Source organism: Argiope bruennichi, chromosome 9 (genome assembly GCF_947563725.1).
Source record: "Argiope bruennichi chromosome 9, qqArgBrue1.1, whole genome shotgun sequence".
In the NCBI taxonomy this organism is placed as follows: Eukaryota; Metazoa; Arthropoda; class Arachnida; order Araneae; family Araneidae; genus Argiope; species Argiope bruennichi.
Genome location: NC_079159.1, coordinates 129,234,257 through 129,258,130, shown reverse-complemented (window position 1 = coordinate 129,258,130; position 23,874 = coordinate 129,234,257). Strand labels below are relative to the sequence as shown.

Sequence of the window (23,874 nt, the reverse complement as noted above, 5' to 3'; positions counted from 1 at the left end):
AAGGGCTATTTGGAAAGTAACTTTTAAGTAACTGTTTTAGACTTAAACAAAACACACATGAAACGTTTTAAAAAAAAACATTGTTCAGCTGCTACTACCTGGTGTGAAAGTATCCGAATAATGTAAGGCACTTACCACACCAGTTGTTATTACCAGCTTCTTAATAACACCGTCATAGAATGTTGCCACCTGAGGATTCGACTATGCACAGTCGCTTGCATTCATTGTTGCGAGTCAGGGCTTCATGTGTGGAAGCAAGTGAAAATCTTTCGGCTCAAGATCAGAACCGTACGGTGGATGATAAACAGTTGCCACATAAAACCATCTAAGAGCTATCTAGTTCGAATGGATGTGTGGAGAAATGAATTGTATTAAATGAAAAAAATCTTGGAAGGCAACTTTCCTTGAGGCTTGTAATATTGATTTCTTTGATGTTTCAAAATATCTCTCACTATTTATAGTTGCGCCACGTTCAAGGAATTAATCCACAGAAGCACACTCCCCTTGTCCCAAAAATAAAACATTCACTATGATCTTTCTTGACAATGTTCGCAACCTTTTTTTTATTATTATTTTTTTTTATTTCCTGGGAAAATGTGTGACTTCTCTTCAAAAATTATTGTTTTGCCTCAGAAATCACGAAATTTACTGAAGTCCTGCATCCTATTACAGCATAATTAAGAAGTGAGTCATCATGTTCGTTGTTGGCCTCCAGAAATGTCAAATATGCTGTTTTTCTTTATGTGGTCTTCCGACAAAAGTTTTGGTGCCATCTGGCACAAAAGTCATAATAGTCTAACACAATTCATGCGACAAAGTTCGTGAAATTTGAGGAAACATCAATGAAAGCTCCGAAACTGAATAGTGGAGGATTTTACGAATCTTCTTATTGATTTTCTCTATCAGTTTAGCTTTAACAATTCTTTGTCACTAGTAAAACAGTCAACTGAAACGCATATAAAAAAGCTCTCTCTCCATTGCTATACGCCAAAACAAAAGTGCAGACTTTTCATCCGATAATGACTCGCACTGAAAGTACGGGAATCATTTTAACTCCGCCTAGCGTTACAGACGGCGGTGAACCATTGCTTATACTGATCATAATTGTATAAGCAACCTTCATTTTTGCAGCTTTTTTAATTACTGAGTAAGAATATGCCAATCAACATAACTTATTACAGCTGAAAATCCTTTTTGTCGCAAAATTTTATTTGTTCCCTTAAATTATGACATTTCAATTCTTTTCCTGTTTCAGTCGACCTTCAAGTTCTACGTTCCACCGTCCATCAATCCCAAGGACCTGCTGGATTTGGTGCTCAAGAAAAAAGGTCCAAGCATTGGCCTCCAGGGCGACCAATCTCAGAACTTTCTGCTCAAGATATGTGGTCTTGAGGAGTATCTCATAGGACCCTACCCTATTTCACAATATAAGGTGAATGCCACTTTTCTTCCAGTCAGCTGTGTTTACACTGAAATACTTAACGGCCCCAGAAGAAACATAAAAATCTCATTGCCATCTGTCCATATTTGCGAGAAAATAGGTAGCGGAATGTGCACTGGATCGTGACAACGCGTTGTTCTCTCCCTTTTTTCTTTATGCACAAGCGTAGTGAAACCAACCTAAAAGAAATTGCGACGAAATATTAACTATAGACTGGTTGCGTTTTCATTTTTGTAAAATTTAAAAAACTTCATCTCATCGATGACATGGCTACAACGATTAACAAAATTTGTATAGCTATTCTTAAATTGAATGTAGACTGTGATATATATATATAATAAAATATAAATTAATCCTTACTATTTTAACAATTTAAATTGTAAATTTGAAAGCAGTTTAGACCTTGTTAATACAGTTTGGCATTCTAAATAATTGATATGTCTTTTATTTGTATTTCTTTTTCAGTATATACGAGAGTGCTTATCTTGCGACAGAATTCCAGAATTGATTTTAGTTTCATCTGATAAAGTACAATGTAAGTTTTTTAGTATATTATGCTACTGATATTCAGTGCGAAAAATGACATAAAACACTTAATAAAATTTCTTCTGATATGATATTTCGATAATTTTTTTCAAATTATTTGGATATTTTGAAACTTTATTACTAAATATTACTGGAGAAGATAAAGTACTTTTAACTAGCAATTTTCTGTGAAAATAGAAAGGACGGATAATATAACTACAAAGACACATATCGACATAAAAATGCTTTTGGAATATATTAAGGTACCTACCAATACAATTCTGACTTAAGAAATAAAATATTATTCAGTTTACTTATCTTACTAGAAAATCCCTTATGGATTTATTTATTTCTTTGCGTTAAAACACCACTTTTTACTTTCTCTTCTGCGAAACACACAATGATAAAGTATTATAATTTTCAAAAAAATCGAACTCGAGATTTTGAGTCTCTCCCCGTTTCAGAAAATACATTTTAGGAACGGTATCTGTCTTTGAGCAGGATAATTCAAAAACAGCTTGATTGGTGTCTACAGTATGGCTGTTGAATCCGTCCACTCCATTTCATTATCTTCGTTTTGCTGTTATTGTGTTAACACAAGACAGATTTCCTCTGAATAGATTTTACTCGATAGAAATCTGCAACTATGAAGTAGAGACTGCATACCAAATTTCAGCCGTCTAGCTCAAAACGTTTTTGGGTTATCTTTATCACAGACAAAAGGGCAGTCATTTTCCAAAATTGTTCTTTTCGAATTCGGGGAGGTTGAGATGCGTCAAAATGTCGAGTTATATATTTTTTTGATAATCACAATACTTTGTCTGCGCTTCATACACAAGAAAGTAAAAAAAATGATTATTAATAGCAGTTTTAATGATTTCTAAATTCCGTTAAAATTCTCCGCGGATCAGGCGACCACTCGTCCCGATTCAGGTATAAAGGATGCTGCACATTTAGTGCGAGAAGTAATTCCTCTTCATAGTCCCGATTTAAAACAGGAAGCTGTATAAAAGAAAAGTGATTGCGACTTTCGAGCCAAATCCTAAGTAGATAGAGTCTCTTTTCACAAATTATTCACTACTCATTTACTTACTCACAAATGAATCGTCTGAGTTTTATCATTTCACTTTATTAAAAAATTCATTCAATAGAAATTTGTTAATCAAGTTACACAAACGATAAAAACAAACGAAAGCTAAAACTTTTCAATCTGGTTTATCGTTTCTAATACAATTCTTAGCTACGAAAAAAAAGTCTAATCCTTCATTATACAGGCTTATAATTAAAAAAACTCGCTTCTCCATAAAAATTTTCATAATTTTATGAAGGATGAAAAAAAAATCCTCTAACATTTTTTGAAAGAATAATTCTATTCGTAATGTATCTAATGCTGCTAATATTCTTTCTTATGAAACTTTATGAATAACTAGCAAGAAAATGGAGAAACTAATCTCAAAACAATATGAAGCTCTTCAAAGTTAATTTCATAACTTTTAATTAACTTTAAATTAATTTCATAACTTTTAATTAACTTTAAATTAATTTCATAACTTTTAATTAACTTTAAATTAATTTCATAACTTTTAAAGAAACTGAATAGTACTATTGAATACTATTTCTTAACTGGATCAAAGCACTGTCTTCATATATTTCATTAATTGTGTAAATAAAAAGATATACATTTTCAACAATCTATTATTTTTAGTTTTATTATCCTGTTTTTATGCAGTTTGAAAACGTTGCTGCAAAAAGTGTTTGGCAAGTAGAAACAATAAAAGTTACAAAAATTGATCATGAAGATTTCCTAAAATTGTAGCAATCAATATTTTATAAAAATGTTCTTAAACTGAATTATTAGAGATTTTTTAAATTTTCTTTCTCATTAAGTCTGTAACTGCAATCTTTCCTTAGTTTAAATGCATTTAATTACTACCGGGTGTCCCATAAATTTGTAAATACATTAAAAATTCATAAAAATTGAAGGACTGGGTATATTTGAATGCGATTTGCGAAACTATTATTCTCATGAAGGGAAATTTTTTTTGATACAGAAAAAAAAATAATTCAAAAATTTGCCAATAGAGGGCGCTGCACACAAGCAAATCAGTGGAAATATGCAAATTAAAGTCTTATGAAAGGCAGAGTGAGCGATTGACACATCATTTCTAAAGGTTTGCATAAGGTTTGTATTAAGATGTTGACACAGGTGGATAAAGCACTATTGGTAAAGTTGTTTTATGTCAGCAACGAATCGGCGGCTGAAGCCTTACGAAAGTTTAGGACCCAGAAAAGATTGAAGAAAGGTTCAGGTCCGATCACTCCTGCTGGACTTGTTTCCCTAGTACGCCGTTTCGAAGAAACTGGAAGTTTGTGTCATCGGCCACGCAGTGGTGCACCTCGTTTAACAACAGTCCGTACCCCCGATGTCTCTTCGTAAATGGACACGCTAAGGGAACAGTCTACAAGTGCAGTCAGTAGCGCACGAGAAGTGGCACGAATAACTGGCATACCAGAGACTTCGGTGTACCGTATCCTTCATGGTGTATTGCAATTGTACCCATACAAATTGCAATCGCTACATCAGCTCTTACCGAATGATACAGCTAAGAGATTGGAATTCTCAAATTGGGCTTTGGCGAAAATTGAAGATGATCCGCGATGGCTGCTGAAAATATTGTGGACAGATGAGGCTCATTTTGCTTTGCATGGAGCAGTTAATACCCATAACTGTAGAATATGGGCACATGAGAATCCCCATGCTTACACTGAGAAGCCCCTGCATTCACCACGGGTTACTGTTTGGTGTGGTTTCACTGCATCCATTATTGTAGCGCTTTTTTCTTTGAAAAGCCCTGTAAAAAAGCAGGGTGGAAGACATATTCAGTTAATGGAACAAGTTACTTGGAAATGTTACAGAAGGAAGTGATACCGCCCTCATTGGAACATGATGTCCTTGACACAGTGGCATTCATGCAAGACGGGGCACCTCCTCACATCGACACCGAAGTGAAGGCATTTTTGAGAAGAACTTTTACTGAAGAACGGATAATCAGCAGTCACTTTACACATGAATGGCCCTCACTCTCACCAGATTTAAAACCCCTTGATTTTTGGCTATGGGGTTACCTTAAGTCTCGGGTGTACCGCCATAGGCCAACTTCGTTAGTGCAGCTAAAGGAAGCCATTCGCCACGAAATCTCATGCATTCATCCGGATATGCTGTATGATGCAGTTACCAGTGTTGTCTCCCGCTTCCAAACTGTTATTTGTGGTGATGGCGGACACATAGAACAAGTACTGTAGTACTGGTGTGATACGCATGTAAACAATTGCTTGCATGCAAATGAAAGTATTTTTCCCGTAGAATTGTATGTTTTGCTTGTGTTTAGTGCCCTCTATCGACACATTTTTGAACTATTTCTTTTCTTCTTTTTTTTTTTTTTTGTATGAAAAAAAAATCCCCCTTTATGAGAATAACAGTTTCGCAAACCGCATTAAAATATACTCATTCCTTCAATTTTTATGAATTTTTAAAGTATTTACACATTTCTGGGACACCCGGTATATCTAGATATGCCTTTCAGACCAAAATAAATTGGAGTTTAAGCTTTGTATTAGATCAAAAGGGATCTTGTGTAGGTGCATTCATATTGATCGATGAAGACTAGCATGCGCACATTTTCTGTTCCATGATTTTGAAAACACCAATCAATCAAAGATAGCATTTTGGGGTTTATTAAAATGTTAAATGGTGCGATGTGTCAATAAGTAAAGAAGTTTAAAGCCAAAACTAATACAAAATATTCGTCAGCTAAACTAGGCGTTATATTTTGTAAGCAATGGAAGTGAACCATTTGACATAAGCTGTCATATCAGGCCGTGGAAAATATTTTGAATCAATTTGATTTTCAATGTAAATAATTTTTATTTCAATAACCTTAACTTAGAGAAAATGATCAGTGGGTCATTATGGTTCAGCTGCAGAACTAGCTGTATTCTAATTTCATTTTCACCCGCAACATTCATTTTTTTCTCTAGTGGTGGATATTAATACACTGACTGCGTTGGTGCATGAATATGCTAATGAAGTGTATGAATTTCATATTCTCGAGATTTCAGGATCAAGAAATATCCATTTTTGGACGAAAGTCATGCGCCTGAAAAGAAAATCGCTGGCTTGAATCCCTGCTTGAAAGAGACCCTTAAGAAAGTCTTCAGACCGGATTCGGTTTTTTTTCCTGTAGTTTTCCGTTTTTAAACTAATTTTATTCTTACTTATTAATACAATAATCTTCAGGCCTATTTAATATTTTCCTCCTTCAGATATTAATGAAATGTATCCTACTTGTAGTGGAACGAAGTCGACCAGAAAGCAAATCGGAAGAACGTCAACGAACCAAATCCACCGCCAGTGAAGCTTCATCGACACTGAAAAGAAAAAAGCAACTGAGCTCCCTATCAACGTGGAGCATTGAGGAACCTTTCACGATAATCATCCACTCCATACACAAGCTGAATTATGACAACAAAACCAAAGTGAGTCACTGTATCTATCCAGATCTCTTGTAGATTTTGGCTCGACTTAAGAATAATGCCCATTCTCGTAAGCTTTTTTTTTTAAGGCAAATTTACTTTAAATGTAATTTTGACAATTTTTATGGTAACCCTAAAAGCCCTATTATAATTTCTTGTACCCTCCAAGATTTCTGTCTAGTTTTTGGACGGTTGGCACAATTTCAGTTTGGCGAAAAACTGAAATTTTGCGTACATGACGAATGAAATGATTGGAAGTTGCGATTAAGCTACTTACCACTGTCGACAGTAGGAGGCGATTCCGATAGTCGATTTCTGCTAGAACTTCAACAAAGCATAAGATATACTGCTTGTGATAGTGAATGACAGCTGCTTGATTCTTATAGGAATACCTTTCCATTCTAACCTTTCGAATAGGTATATTTGATTTTAATTTTGCCTTTATCAATTTATCGCTTGAAATCAATTAAGTTTCTATTATGATTTCGCCAGCTAATTTCTTTCGAATATTTGATTAAAAGGCTTAAGAACTTTCATTTCTTTATATTATTTTAAAACTTTGTATCACTTAAGTTATTAAAAGGAAAGCCATACGTTTGAAATATTAATAATTTCAGTCATGACATTTATTAATTTTCTTCTGAAAATTTTAATGTGTCATTAGGATAACTTGAGGTAAACTTATAGTGCATGGCCTTATATCCACTTTTCCAACTTTTTATTCGATCGATAAAAGACTCTTTGATTTAAATAAAGCAGCTAAGATACAGTTTGTGTTCTACAGTTTTCTAATTTTAATAAAGCAGATCTAATTTGATCAATACTTTATTCTTTTATTGCAGATGTTTTAGAAACTATAGCAGTTGAAAATTTCAATAAAAAACACAGATATCTCGTAAAATATATTCAGGAACACATATTCTCTCTGAGCGTGTCAATTTTTACATTTCAGTTTTAAAAATGTATATCCATTATATATAAGAATATAGATCAAGAAAGAGACTGCAATTGAAAACAAAAGCGATATAAATGCGAATAACGCGTAACGTATTTGGAAAGTGTATATTTTACTTTATTATATATTATACTTTAAAAAGAATATTTTTCATTGTTGTATTCGTACTTTTCCTTATATGAAGTACGCAAAGAGGAAGTTCGAATTCAGAATTTTGACGAATTTTCCTACTTTAGACTTCACTGAGACCGAAAATCATAGTTTTAGAATTATTTCTCAATGTTTTCGAACGCAATAATTCAAAAATGCTTTGAGCTAGGTGAAAGAAATTTGGTATATAGACTTTACACCAAATTTTCAGATCTCTGTTTAATTTTGAACAAAGTCTAAAGAAGAAAGTCTTAAAAAATCTGTCTATTCGGCTGTTGGAATACAAATGAACATGACTCCTAGAAAACGTATAAAATTAGACAGATAAAATTTGGTACGCATTCAAACATCTAAAACGAAAATGTGAATGAATTTGGAAAGAAATACATCAAGGGCTTAATCGTCTGTCAATCTGTACTTTCACGAGCATTTAAACACGAAACTAAAAATGGCAACGACTCTAATATATGTCATTTGGTACGTGATCTTGTAATACAACAGCAGTTCTCTGTCAAAGTTTTAGTTTTAATGGATCGAAAAAAATAGGCCCTCGATACCTATTCGATTTTCTGGTGCATATTAACGGCATAGGAGCGATAAATCACCAAAAACTGCTCACAACAGTCGCTAGCCAATAAAATGTGATTAATGCCCAAATGCGCATACGTTTACGGCAAAATTTTATGCGAAGGGAGAAGTAAGGAGATTCACACCTCGGGAATATGCGTGAAAGATTTAGAAAAAACACTCCCATTGTTAACTTAATAAAAACTTTTGTTTTGTATACGTTTTAGATAATTTATTCCATGTTATGAAGTGATATTAAATATAGGAATATAATAGCGCCCATCCCAATTAATAATGTTGATTTTTGTATACCAAATGAACAATTGATATTTTTAAAGAATCCACCATGCGATGTACATGAATGATATTTTTCACACATGAAAGCTGATTACCAATAATGATTTGATGCAAATTAACGTTAAATATAAAAAAAGCGAGAACCTCAAGGAAGGGAAAAATGGCGACACTGGAAGAGGTATCTGAAGATTCTTTTCAGTAAGAAATAAAGGTTGTGGAGTAGAAGAAAGGAGCACCTCTGTTTATTTTCAACAAATAGGCATATTTTAATCGATTGTATTGAAGATACTAGAAGGAATGACTTCGTCTAAAAGATGAATGGAGTTGATGGTGGTCAGGAGAAAATCAAAATTTGTTTTGGTAGTCAATGATTATCCAGAGTTAGACAAAAGTTATTCATCAGATACTATCGCAGAGTGGTTTTTTTCCCCCTGATAGTTCAAATGTCAAAGAAAAATGACTTGGATTGGAAATGGAATGATTTGCTCTGTTTTGTGGGCGATGATGAGAGCTCCACTTCTTTTACTTCTAAACTGGACTATTAGTCCTCACTCATTTTAAAAATTCCTAAATCTTCTTTCTCGTGTCTCATACTGTTCAGCTATTTCTATTTTTGAAAAAAATCTTTTTCCCACTTTTTCCATTAAAACTGGAGATAAAATTATTATAAATTACCCCAAGTTTGAAGTATTTAGAAGTTATGACAATATATGCAGTATTTCATTAAATGAAATATATTTTCATTAAAAAATGTTTTTTTAAGAAAAAAAAAAGCAGTAATTTGGGGCATTTGGGAACAAGCGGTAAAATATATTCTGAGACCATAAGCTTTAATTTCCTTGTATTACAAATACATAATCTTCACATCAGTTCGGTACTCTGATCAGAAGCTAAATTGCATATTCCCGATTAAGACATATTTTCTGGGACAACTGGAAAAATACAGCGGAAACTATGAACAATACTGTAACCAAGACTAGTTCATTAATAAATAATTTTGAGAAAAATAGTGGTTAAAGAGCCTGTTAGAGTATGATTATGCACTCGCATAAGTTATAGAGTTATTTTCTTTCTCACAGGACAATTTTAAATTGAAGAAATTGACAGTTTCTGCAAAATTTGTATCTCATTATCGTAACTGATCCTTATACATTTTATTATTGGACATGACCTTTCTTGTTACATCTTTATATATCGTTTTAAACTTTTAAATTCTTCAAGCTGCAAATGTAAAAAAATTGAAATTGTGTATCTTTAATGTACATATACCATAAATTCTCATCTAAAGGAGGGGACTTCGTCAGTTAAGGAATGGTTCAAAATAATTTGCTAGGACACGCTCTCGGTTCTTAAATTTAAAAATGGGTTTTAGATTTCTAGGTGCATACGAAATGAAAAGTGCTAAATTTCTAGATGCCTATGTTTCGTGGTCGAAGGATACTTTCCTTTTACATACATTTTTATATTTGTGGGAATGGTTACTTTCCTGTTCATAAATGCTATATTAGCTCTAAAATATTATTTGTGGTATGTTCTAAGTCCTATTTTATAATATTCTAACTTCTGTCCTAATTTTAAGCGATAGAATGAATCGGGAATTACTACACAAAACTCAATATATACACAAATTTAAATATTTCGATATTGATATAGTGAAAGCAGTTCTTCTGTGATAGATACCGCCCACACCTTACTCTGAGAATTCTTATTGTAGGTGGCTGTACAGTGTGGCCTATACTACGCAGAAGAGAGGCTCTGCGGCAAGGTGTACCACACGACCGAGCAGGTCTTGGAAGACGGTCACTGTACGTGGGAGGACACCATCTCTTTCGAAATAGATGTTTGCAACTTGCCCCGGATGGCCAAACTTTGCCTCGTTGTCTATGAAGCCAGCAGCGCACAAAAGAACAGCAGGTTCAGGAAATACCAAGTACGTAAATTCTACCGAAACTTGTTTTGTTCTTTTGTAAAAACAAGTTTTCTCGTTAGATACATTTACTTTATGCCCTAACTAATCAAAAGTTCAACTAATCAAAAGTCAACTTATCTATGTTTTAAAAAATTTCTTTCCACGCCATTTGATTACTTTCTTGTGTATGACATGTATAAAAAGTATTGCAATCCTCATCAAATTCAAACTCCAGATTTTAACGAATCTCTACGTCTTAGATCTCCCAGAGTTCGAAAAATACATTTTTACATTTGTCCGTCTATCCGTCCAACCGTGCGTCTGTCTGTCACAAAGATTAACTTTAAAAATGTTTGAGTTAGGGTCTTGCTTGTAGATTTCTTTCAACTTTCAGAGAAAATCTGCCTATCCGGCTTTTTGAATATAAATTAACATGGATAATTAAAAAACGAGATAAGTAGACAAGATTCGATAGACAAATTTAACATCTACAGAGTAGACATTTGCCAAATTCTGAGCCAAATCCAACGAGGGCTTGACACTCTGTCCATCTGCACTATCAGAAACATGTAAATGCGACAACTCAGAAACGCAATGACTTAAATACATCAAATTTGGTTTGTGACTATTAATATAGTTTTTTGCCGAACTTTAGTTTCAATCGGGATGGAAAAATGCATTTAAAGCATAAATTCGAATTTCTGATATTATAAACCGCATGCCAGGGATTAACCGCCTAAAAACTCGCCAAGGATCACACAATAAATTCTGTAAAAACGCCAACGGTTAATATTTTATAACTATTTTACACCAATGCCATGAAAGGCATTCTTTGAAATAACGCTTTTATAAGAGAGTATGCGAAAAAGTTCTGGGAAGACTTTGCCCACTGATTTTTAAATTTAAAAGTCACTTAAAGTAACATATGAAATATATATACATATAACATATTAAAATAACACATTAAAAATATAAAAATATATATAGCATATGAAAATGAAAGTCAATTAAAATAACATATGTATCACGCAAACCCTTTGATTTTTCTGCATACCTCTCATGCCATGTTCTGCTTTATGATTCCATATGTTCTGTATTGTTCTTTAAAGTAACTGGCATTGAATTTTTGTATTGAATTATGATGCCTGATCTCATAAAACCGGTGATCTAGCGAAAATTTGGGAATCCTTCAGTTTCAAAAGTAATTCATTTCCCTGTGACCGTTTTGGGTTCAGAATGAATGACTGAATAGAGTCTTGCTTCATTTCACATTAAATCTATACTGTTTCAGAATTTATCTTTTTTCTTGGGAGCACATGCAGATCTCTTTTTATGTTTCACTCTCCGAAATAGGATAAATATGCTTGCCCTATTGCATGGGTAAACACGACTGTATTCGACTATAAGGGGGCTTTGAAGTCAGTGCCCTTGACCCTTTCTGCCTGGCCCTACCCTCAGGAAGGAGACGAATATTCTGGCTGTATGCTGCGACCCCTGGGTTGGCTGCCTCCGAACCCTTCCAGAGAACCTGCGCTGACAATCTCCTTTGGCAAATATCATCCGACGGCACAACTGTGCTACCCTGGCATAGATGAGGTAAGATGTTAAAAAAAAATGTGTTTTAGATCATAGCTTCTTTTATTTTGTAATACCATTGCAAGTGGGGAGCCCAAGACATATTGAGAGTGCGTGTTTCTCATAGATGATTAATATTTATTACAAAATAACTGAATCCGATTTGAAAAGAATTTACTCAAATGACTAGGCTTTACGCCTTTTAAAGTGCATTTCTTTCCATTTCGTTTCTCATAAAATTCAGTCACTTTGGTTTTTATAAAAATTAGTTTTTCGACTTTTCCCAACAAAGGGGTAGAATTATTGTAATTTACTGGAAATCGAAAACATGAACTAATTATGCTAGTTTATGTGCGATATTCCATGTTTTGGAATCTTTTTGGAAAACAGCTGCATTTTGAGCTAATTGGGAATGGACAGGAAAATATATTCTGAGATAATAAGCAGCATTTCTTATTACTTCAAATACATTTTCTTCAAATCAGTTTATTATTATGATTGGAAGATCAAGCAGACGTTCCCAATTATCCCTTAACTTCTAGGATAATTGGGAATACAACTGGATAATTATGAATATCGCTGCAGCTGAGAACTGGTTATTTCATAAGTTAATTTGGAAAAAAAAACGATATTGTTCAATTTTTAATAATAATTTCAACAAGTAACCTAGAAATTTTACAAGCCTTCAAAATACGTCATTTTATATACAGAAATGGTATAATGAAGCTTCATAAAAGCAGCACAATTCATAGCTAATTTTTCAAACAATGAGAAATGTTTTTGTAACTTTTTTTAATGAATTCATTCTATAACAGTAAATTTCCCGAGTGAATCGATAGAGTTAAAAATTTTCAATTAGCATCATTGAGAACACAATTAACTAACAAAAAATAATTACTCAGAAATAAAAAAAAAATCTATAAAATATTTAATTTTGATTAAAATTTAATTAACATAAATTTGAATCAGAGATGATATTTCAGAAATCAAAGTAATTTATTGAATGATAAATTATGTTAGCTTGGGGAAGAAAGTTCTTATAACTGACGAATTCGTATCAAAAAGCTCGCATTTTTTTAATGCTTTTAAATGCGAGAATCGAAAGGATGAGGGACACTTTTCGATACAGAAGACTAATCTGAAAGCATAAAAACGTCATGTTGAATCTTAATTTCTATAAATTTCTCGCAAAATAAAAACTTTTGAATTTTTTTAATAATTTTTTTCAACATGATCCTAAAAACAAAATGAACTGAAAATTATACAGAAAGCTGAAATAGTCAGAAAAAGTATAATTAAAGATAAGTGGCTGAAAGTCATTTTAAGCTTAACAAACTTTAATAAAATGATTATTAAGAAATGATCATAATAATCATTCTAACTTTTGTTAAGAAATTTTCATAATTTTAAATATAAATTGCAAAGAATTTGACAAAAGTAAAATTTTGCAAATATTTTCAAAATTAATTAATGTTTTATGGTGATTTCTTCAAAAATATATAGTTAATAAATACTTAAAGTTAATTAATAGATTTTCGTCTTTTAAGAAAAATGTACGATGAAACTCAGAACTATGAACAGATTTTGGCATTTGCTTCAAATCTTTTTTCAGATTCTAGAATATGCCAGTAAAGAATTACCGGATAGAAATGGCTCATTTTCAAGCTGTGGAGAGGTAAGTATTTCCTTTCTATTACTGAAAAAAATTCGCCCTTGCGATGTATCAAAATTATTATTGAATAACAATGTATTTCAATAAGAAGAAAGAGAAACTAATATTACCATACAAAATTAACTTTATATATATACTAGCCGCCTTTGGCGACCAGCCGGTTCGCCAATCTGAATGTTCGTTAAAATTTTAATAATTAAATATTTTATGCAATTCCAACTTTAATAGATTCTTCAGCAAAATATTTTAAAACTTCAAATTTTGATAGTCATATAATTCACTCATAATATTATAAAGGCCTTCAGTCATAACGTGATATGTATCTCTCTAATTTTCTGTTACCCCTCGTAGAATTTATGCTTTAAATTAAAGTGTAAAGGATTAATCTGCAATTAATATAATAATATTTTTTACTGAAACAAAGCATTTTTTTTAATAATATGAATACTGATAATAGAGTCACTGAGCGTTTAAACTTTATGGGCACTAAAGAATATCTTTCTTCATTTATGTAATATCTCAAGAATTTGTCAACAAAATTTTCTCAGATTCATCATGAACAGATCGATTCATTAACAATGTTTCATTTTAAATGCATCAAACACTAAGAAAATAAAATGAATCGTTTAAAATAATCGGTCTAAAACAGGTTTAAAAAACTACTTAAAAAACGATGTACTTAAAACTATAAGCATATACAAAAAATATATATAACTAACATAAATACAATTTAATTAAAAAAAGCATGCAACTAACCTAAAAATAATTTAAATCATTGAAAACAGGTTTAAAAAAACTACTTAAAAACCGATGTACTTAAAACTATAAGCATATACAAGAAATATATAACTAACATAAATACAATTTACTTACAAAAGCATGAAACTAACCTAAAAATAATTTAAATCATCCGTTCATAACGGTTGTCATGGCAACAATCAGAACACTGTGCGCATGCGTGAATTTTCTTCGCCAGTTACGTTAACGCAAATGCGTGAATTTTTCTACGCCAGTTGGGGTAACGCTATGCAGATTATACATTTTTAATTTCCTTTATTCTGTGTTATTTTAATTCAAAAGTACTTCAGAATGAATCTGGAATATGGATTAATTAAAAATGTTTAATTTTAAATGCATCAAACATTAAGAAAATAAACAGAATCGTTTGAAATAATCCGCCGAAAAATATTAACCCTAGCCTCATTACTGTTGGGAGAAAAAAAAAAACACGGAAGCCTTAGTCATTTGGCGGTGGAGAAAATGGAAGATTTTTTTGGCGGAAAAGTTGGCGGTGGGGAAAATGGAAGATTTTTTGGCGGGAAAGTTAGTTTTTAATTAATAATTAAAATTATAACTAAAAATTCTAAAAAAGGAACCCCAGGTGCACATTCCCGACCTCCAAGGTATACACGTACAAAATTTGGTAGCTGTAGGTCAAACGGTCTGGCCTGTAGAGCGCCAACACACACACACACACACATTGAGCTTTATTATAAGTATAGATAAACAGTAAAAATACTGTAATGGTTGAAATCTTTTTTCAAATTTTGTTTCATTCAAGCGGAATTTTTTGGAATTCCCCTTAAGTTCGTGTTCAATTTAAGTAGTATGAAACAAAAAAAAAAATGCCTAATATTAAGATTTTTGCATTATTTTTTGAAAAAAAAAATCGAGTCTTATTTAAAAAAACAAAAAGGACTAAAAATACCTATAAATAAATTTCGAAGTTCTCAAAAAATTTTATCATGAAGGTATAGTTGTATAGTTCCGATCATTGTATCAATATAGTTTTTTTTTTTCAGAGTAAAATAATGAACATTTTTAAGATACATATTTTGTCTCAATTATTATTTTACCTTTTTAGAAGAAAGTTTATCCCGATGGCACATAATTCCTGCGTGACCTATTGTGGTCCATATTCACGAATTTAGTTTATGTCCCATCAATGCATTTGAGGAAATGGTGTTATGTAATGGATTGATATTGGACAAAATCATATCCTATCGAAAGTCCGGCTTTGAAAATGGTGAGTTCAATGAACAAAAGCAGAGGGTTAAAACAACATTAGAACTATTTTGGGAGCGATCATGTCATTTTGAACCGTCGTCAGATGACGAGGACGTCATATGAGCTAGTACTCTGCCTTTCTAAGTTTCTGCACCACATCAGTGGGAGGAAATTCGACGCCGACGGATTTAGCGTGCACCAGACCTGCTTCAACGGCGGTTTTTTTGTGGAATGGAGTCCTGAAACCGCGACCTTACCACCAGGCCACTGAAGCCCGCTTGAAAAATGAAGAGAATAATGAACACGATGAAGATATTACATGAAAAAAGAATGACATTGTCAAAGAATAAACTTTAATTGCATTTATGACCTTACATAGAATTCATTGTAGAAGTTTTTCTGATCAATTTATATATGTATCTTTCCTTCTTTCTATGTTCACGTTTTCGGTGAGAAGGTTTATTTGAGAGAGAAAGAGCGATTACACTCTACAGGTTCTACTATTTGCTCATGAGTACTAATATGTTTGGGAGGGATGGAATGTGCACTCGAAAAGATTTTTTTTTTTTATTTGGATTAGATTTCTAATGAACTCGAAATTAGTTTCGGTATTTTTCTGTGCGTTCTAAAAATAAAATATTGCTCTACAAAATGGCTTTTACTTCTTTTTCAAATTCCATCCGGAGAGAGTGAAACTTGAATGTCATCCCTTTCCCCCCACCTGAGATGATGGGATGTCGGGTGAGGCTGTGAATGCCACGAGATATTTATTTTTCGCATGAGCATTTTGTGCTTCGTAATATTGTGAAGAAAACTGATATTTAACACAGAATTGCAATTTTAGTAACACGATCGCATACCCAATGCCATTCATCTAAATCTTTGTTTTTGAGACATCACTTGAATTTACATGCTTGTAAAGGTAACCGATACGCTTGTAATGTAAACCTCTTCACGATTTGGAATAACATTTGATAAAGAATCCACCATGCCGATTCTAACAGGAGGCATCGAATTGTATTCTTCTAGCTCTGGTTTTTCAAATGATTATGCTCATCTGCAATCGCATGAACAAATAGATTAGTTTCGTATAAATGGATTTTCTTTAAAATGGGATGGAAATTTTCAAATTGGATGTAAAGACATCAAACCAAATTTCATTCATGTAGTTAAAACTGTTTTTGAATTATTTTATTCACTTACTTATACATAGATATAATTCCAAAAGATTTACGGATTTAAGGAAATCTAAAGGTAGAGATTTATGAAAATTTTAAAATTCGAATGCTTTGACGATTGTTGTTGCGTGAAAATGAAATGTGTCCTTTAAATAATACTAATCTGTCGCACCATTTTTTTCGGAATTTTGATAACTTTAATAATGAATGAAAGTTAATTTTCAACATAATTGCATAGTTTTCAACAATACATTTCAATTTTACTATAAAGTTCGCATCATTTTTATCGTTTCTTCGAATATCAAATGAATGATTTTTTTTCCTTTATTGGAAGTTAAATTCTGATGTTTCTTATTTACATTTCTAATGTGAAGAATAGGAAAGTGGAGTTACAGTTCAATGAAAGACAACGTGCAATAAGTTCACCGGAAAATTATGTTTTTAATGGCTATATGATACCATAGGACTTCATTCTCCTGAGGAGCAAAAAGAACACATGTGAATCTCTTAAAATAACGCAGCTTTAACGCGAATCGCACTTGAATGTTTCCAAATATTTTGTTGAGGGAATATCAAATGATGCATAAAAGATTGAATTGATGTTAAACATAAAAATATTCCTGGCAATAAAAAGCTTCTAATTATTAATCACTATATATAATCGTCCACTGCAGTCTATAATGGTAGGCAAAGTTAAAAAAATCGCCGCTCTTCTGATTGACGTTATTGTGGGATGCGTTATGGGATGACGTTACTTTGGCGTCTATGAACTAAGATAGTTTTTTTAGTATTTAAATTGAATAATTTATCAGTGTAAAAATAAACATAAGCATGAATAAATACAAAAATGAAACAGCTAAAATTTGCAGTTTTTATTGTTTTATATTTATTCTGATTCATTACGTTCTTTCTTCAACGACAAAATGGAAGGATATTGCTACTATTTTCGACAGAATTGATTTTTTTTTTTTAAATTTTGTATTTGGCATTGCATTTTTTTTCTATTAGTGGATCACTATTTGTTACAATCCAACTTTGATGATTAATTTGATTCGAATATTCGTGAGAAGAAAATCTTACGAGATTATTATACATTTACATCTAAAATGTATGGTATATAATTTTATTTTACTTTTGCCAGTGTTTATGAGATTTTTCACTATAACCTTTCATTTGTCAATCTGAGACACTGTTAACATAATAACAGCCCTTCGAGATGGGCGCATCTTTGAAAAAATTTATCCCGAAGCTCTTCCAATTTAAATAATTTCTATTGGATAAATTTAACTTGCGTTATATCGTCTTTATTGTTTGTGTTTTCCCCAATTATCCTTATTTCTTGAAAGACTTTATAATCACAGCTCTCTTTCTCTCTTAGCCTCAGGCCAGCAAAAGTCATCTGCAGCAGCTGCAGCAGATCTGCGAGAAGGATACACTGTACCAGCTGCACGAGCAGGAGAAGGAATTGATGTGGTTCCTAAGGAAGCACTGCTGTGAGCAGCTGCCAAATTCATTGCCCAAACTGCTCAAATGCGTTAAATGGAACGACAGGACAGAAGTAGCTCAGGTGATAATTTCTCGCATCAGACTAATTAAACAGACTATTTTCGTGTCCTTTTAGATGTATATAAGACCCGGTTCCTTGTAGGGAGCTCCGAGAGAATAGAAAACAAACTGGTACACAATAAAGACAAAGGATACAGAGAAAATTTCTTCATTTCTCTGAATGAGATAGAAAATCGTTGGCCAAAAATTAATATTTTAGCAATCTGAGAGCTCAAAATGCTTGTTACAAACCTGTAAGTTTCTTCTTTCGACTGAGTTGGATAAAAAAGTAGAAATCAGACATCTGACTAATCATTTGCTGAGCATGAAGACTACTGGAGGAGGGGGGGGGGATAGAGCTTTATTTGAGCTATTGAAGTATTTTCTGGGAGAAGATGTGTTATTCAAATGTGGTATAATTCAGTTTGAAATTCATTATTTATTGAACCTTTATCTAAATCAAGTGCTTTTATATATACCAGCAAGGAACAATTCTGAAAAATGAACACTTTCAGTGCTAACAAGATTAAAGCATTGCTTAGGATTTAAAAAAAAACTGAAAAGTTGGTAGAGAAATGTGCAGTCTGCATGTTTCGAGGAAATTATTCCTTCTGAAGCAGGAAAAAAAAAATCATTTCCTCGAAACATGCGTCATTTATTAATAGAATTTGAAATTTTATATAGAATAACTATTCTTACTCACAGAATGATAAGAATGAAAGTTATGAAATGCAATTGGTACTTAATTCCAATATTGGCGCTATTTTACTTCTAGGTTTCGTGTAATCTCTTAGATCAAAATATGTTATACAAATATATTTTTTAATAAAACATCCAAAAATGGAAATTCGACTCCGTTAATGAATTGAAAACTTGCGTTCGTTGAATGTACCGATGCTCGGTGGAAAAATTTGCGATTCTTGTGTCAAACAAATGACATTTAATTAAATTGTTGTTTAAAACTTCGTAACATTTCTAAATTATTTCTAGATGACGAAGCTTCTTCAGCTGTGGCCTGCTATGACTCCATACAAAACTTTAGAGCTTCTGGATTACGCACATCCCGACCCTGGAGTACGCAGTTTCGCTGTCCGTTGCCTGCAGGACATCGGGGATGATGAACTTTCCCTCTACCTGCTGCAGCTGGTGCAGGCCCTCAAGCATGAAGCCTACCTCCAAAACAGCCTCGTCAAGTTCCTGTTGGAAAGAGCCCTCCAAAACAGACACGTTGGACACAGGCTCTTTTGGCTCATGAGGTAATTAGATCATCGGGTTTCAGAAATAGGCGACTTTTTAGATGGTAATCTATCATAATAATTTTAAGATAATTCAAAAAGCTAACTATATATGTCTATAATATTTTAAAGTAGCATTTCAAAAATATTAAATTTATCTGCTCTAAATTAAGAAGGATCGGGCAGAAAATAAACTTTCATTTGTTCCAATAGGTTCAGTAATTGCAATTCTAAGAAAGCCTTTCCAGGTACGGTGTAAAACTAATTATTTTCAGTTCAAAGCAAGATTTCAGAAAACATAATATAGGTACTTCTAATTTACATTTAATAAAAATTATATTAAAAAAACAATAGTTACATAAATGTATTGGTTCTAAAATACTGATAGCTAAAACCAAGGGTTTCAAGTAACAATAATATATTTTTTTTTTCCATTTGTGCCAAAAAATTACTTAATACATAAAAATTTCAATTTTTATGGAAATATAGGTTTATTTGGAAACACGGAACAAGGACAACAGGACAGCTGATGTTTTCCTTTTGAACTTTGCACCTCTTCTTTACTACTTAGCAGTCAATTATAATGTAGAACAATCCCAAACTGATGTTTCTTTTCTGATCCTTTGTTAACAATTTGCTTGCTACTTTGAGGAATATCTTATCAGCAATGCTTGCTTTTAAAATTGATCCAACGTTAAGTTCAGAAATTCCGACTCTGACAGGAATCGCATTTCTTTTCTTGAGTGTTGTTTGACCAATTAATTTCACATCTACTTCCGATCGTGGAATTAATTTCGTACGCCAACTTTTGTATAATTTCACATCAGACGAGCAAAGATTGTGAATTTTGACATCATATTTGAGTAGTATTAGATTTCGATTACTTCCATTTATATATGAGGATGTATCATAGTTCAGCTTCTTAAGCTGAACATCATCTATGTTTGCTGCAAGAAGATACATCGAATTTCCACGTAAATTTAAGCACGCAAAAAAGGAAATGTAGAGGAATAGCTGGATTTAATAGACCCATAAACTTGTGAAATCCATCCGCAACCAGCGGTAGTGGTTGCATACTCTCTAGAAAAACGTTGTGTTTTAGATACAATCTTTCTCAATCTATTGAAACTAAACTTTTACGCAGAACTACAATTGCAGTCACATATCAAATTGGATGTATTTCAGTCAATGCGTTTTCTCAATTATCGCGTCTACATGTTTCTGAAAGTGCTGGCGTTCAACCTCTCTTTGGATTTGGCTCGAAATTCGACTAGAGGTTACATACTACAGGTTACATAAAATTCTGTGTATAGAATTTTATCTGTCTATCTCTTGTAGTTACAGTCGCAAAAGCCGACTTCCTTTGAATGGACTTCGATCGAAATCTACAGATTCGGTGTAAAGACCTCGCACCAAATACCATCCATCTATCTCGAAGCTTTATTTAAGATATATTTATGACAGGCATTTTTTAAAATGTGTTCTCCGAACTCAGAGTGGTCTAAAACATGGAGGTTCGTCAAAATCTAGAGTTCGAATTTTTTGACGATTACAATATTTAATACTTCGCATACGAGATAGGGATAAGGTATAAAATTTTTCGTGCTCTGTTGAAATATTATACGTAGTAATATTATTGAAAATATTTTATTTTCTATGAATATTGAATGCACGGATATATAATATAGATAGATAGATAGCCCTTTTAATATGTTTCTTGCCATTTCCAGCAAAAATAAATAATTGTACAAATGATTCAGTGATCATTTAAAAAAAAATAGTAATTCAGCTTTCATTAGAATTCATAATGTTTCTAAATTTAGTAAAAAATAAAAATGCCTAAATTATATGGAAATTTCAAAAGTAATATTTGAATTGCAGAATGCTGTATCTTCTACTCACAAAATGGATTGTATTCTAACATTCTATTTATCTTCAGGATCATATGAAAGATTATTTAGGGCATTGAACTCGTTTCTCAATCAGATTTAAACAAGCATCAATGACGAACGTTTGAATTTAATAATGTTGCTCTTTTCTTGAAAACTCATGACGACAGATTGGACATTTGCGATGTTGTAAACAAGTGACTTCAATCAACCCTCTGATTACGTAATTTTTTAGAATCACTATTTAGATGCAATGTTTATAAATAACTTCGTGTATTTTTCAAAAAAAATGAGCTGATAGGATATGCAACACGATAATAATATGATATAACAAAAATCTGTAATCGTAAAAATAAACATTCTGAACTGCGAAAAAGCGGGATGCAACAGGAAATGGACTATTTGCCAACCCATGGAAATCGTGGGGTACGCAGCTGGAGGATTAAATTAACCTAAAATTATTTTAAAAAGAAATTTCGTAAGATTATTATTATTCATAAACATAAGTATACAGATAGACGTGTGTGTGCGCGTGTGTGTGCGCGTGTGCGTGCGTGCGTGTGTGTGCGTGCGTGCGTGCGTGCGTGCGTGCGTGCGTGCGTGCGTGTGTGTGTGTGTGTGTGTGTGTGTGTGTGTGTGTGTGTGTGTGTGTGTGTGTGTGTGTGTGTGTGTGTGTTAAAATTCAATGATTTTGCACAATTTTTTGAGCGCCTTTCAAGTTCTACGTTCCTCAGTGGAATAATCTCATTACTTCGCACACTTTTAGGTTATAGAGGATAACCTGCCATTCCTGCTATTAAAAATTCAATCAATCCAAAGTTATATTATTCTTCAAAAAACAAGCGTTTTTTTAATTAAATGTTTTGGGGACATCTGTTTCTTACTTTCTCTTATTTATTGCCCTACACGCCAATTGACGGGAAACCAGACTCGAGGCTGCGGAGATATCCCCGCCATGAGAATGACATCACTGGTCGAATTCGGATTGACCACAGATGGTCAAAAGTTGTCACCACCAATATGCATGACGGGTCTTAGAAACGAGACTTTACGATACCAAAAGATATCATTCGCATGGTAATGATTATGTGAGCAGTATAAATCATGACATCTTGCAATCCCCCAACCTAAATTATCTGAGTAGAAAAGGTTGGTATCGAAGAGGGTTATTGGCGTCTTTCGCTGCAGAAAACTTGTGGCATTCTCAGTTCATTTATATCTTTCTAACCCTTGGAAAAAAAACTGGATTTTTTGCATGAATTGCAGAAACGTTTCACTTCAGTACTGATTACAGTTTATTCTGGACTATTTTATGCCAAAGAACATGGACCCTTGGGGGTAGAATTTCTGCTTCTAGGTAGGACTTATAAGGAGAGAGTGGAAATGTTGGCCTTTACTAAGTACTCAGGTGTACTCAGATAACTTAAAAGTATAATTGAATAACGAGATTGGTACATGTGCCAAGAAAATAAAAAAGAATTAAAAATTTAGTCATCTGTAGCTGAGCAAAAATTATGAAAAAATTAGAAGGCATTTTGAAAATATGCACAACTTGTCATTTATCAGCTGTTGTGATACATTTGATTTGTTGTGTCGAAAATATTTTTCATACACATTAAGAATCATTTTCCAAAACTCTGTCATTTTTATTAAGCCTACTAGCAAAATTACGTAATTTTCTAAATTTGCATGGGAAGAAAAGGATGGTAGCTCTTGGTCGGGAGGGTTATAGAGTGAATAAAATTTACAAAAATACGATATGTAGTGACTTGCTTTGGCACTTCTACCAGCGGCAGAATATGTCTCTGCTCCAACGTCATTGGCTCAAAATCCGATAGCATCAAAGCTCTTTTTTTTTTTTTTAATGCAATATTTTCCTTAGATATTTCTGATGTTTCCTGTTCTTTCCCTCTAGAACTGAAACCGATTTCTCCCAGTAAATGTCATTATGACGGGGGTGGAGGGAGTAAAGCTTTTAGGAGTGATGCGATTGAACTATTAAAGCACTAAATTTAGTAAACTACAAGACATATGGAATTTTCCATTCGAATATAGTGTTTATTTTCCTCTGACGTTGCCAAACCCCAAAGGCAATGGAACATAATTATTTCGCAAGCAACTGCGGTTGCAGACTTTGCCCTTTTATTCTATCAGTGTAACACGATGCATCGCATCAAAAGATAGTGTAGTAAAGCTGATCATCGTTACTCACAATGGTAAAAAAGAACAATGACTAACTTATTAATGCAGCGTTTCTCAACCTTTCAGTATTTGCGGCCCAGTTTTCAATCATAATTTTCATCCCGCCCCCCGCTTACAATAAAACGTATACAACAATAATGTATATTGAGTATTTTGAATTCTGTTTTTAAATTATTTTTAACTAACTGCTAAAA

The 23,874-nt window shown here is 32.8% G+C and overlaps 1 protein-coding gene across 2 annotated transcripts in view; it reads left to right on the top strand.

The window, feature by feature from the left end:
- Window positions 1-23,874, top strand: part of LOC129983781 (phosphatidylinositol 4,5-bisphosphate 3-kinase catalytic subunit beta isoform-like) — a 101,455-nt gene that overhangs the window by 54,503 nt on the left and 23,078 nt on the right. For both annotated transcript variants that reach the window (XM_056093411.1, XM_056093412.1), the window contains 8 exons: window positions 1,256-1,432; window positions 1,907-1,976; window positions 6,318-6,502; window positions 10,183-10,398; window positions 11,731-11,973; window positions 13,565-13,627; window positions 18,188-18,376; window positions 19,345-19,610. In XM_056093411.1, the coding sequence (XP_055949386.1) occupies window positions 1,256-1,432; window positions 1,907-1,976; window positions 6,318-6,502; window positions 10,183-10,398; window positions 11,731-11,973; window positions 13,565-13,627; window positions 18,188-18,376; window positions 19,345-19,610 (1,409 nt within the window). The remainder of the gene's footprint in view (window positions 1-1,255; window positions 1,433-1,906; window positions 1,977-6,317; window positions 6,503-10,182; window positions 10,399-11,730; window positions 11,974-13,564; window positions 13,628-18,187; window positions 18,377-19,344; window positions 19,611-23,874) is intronic.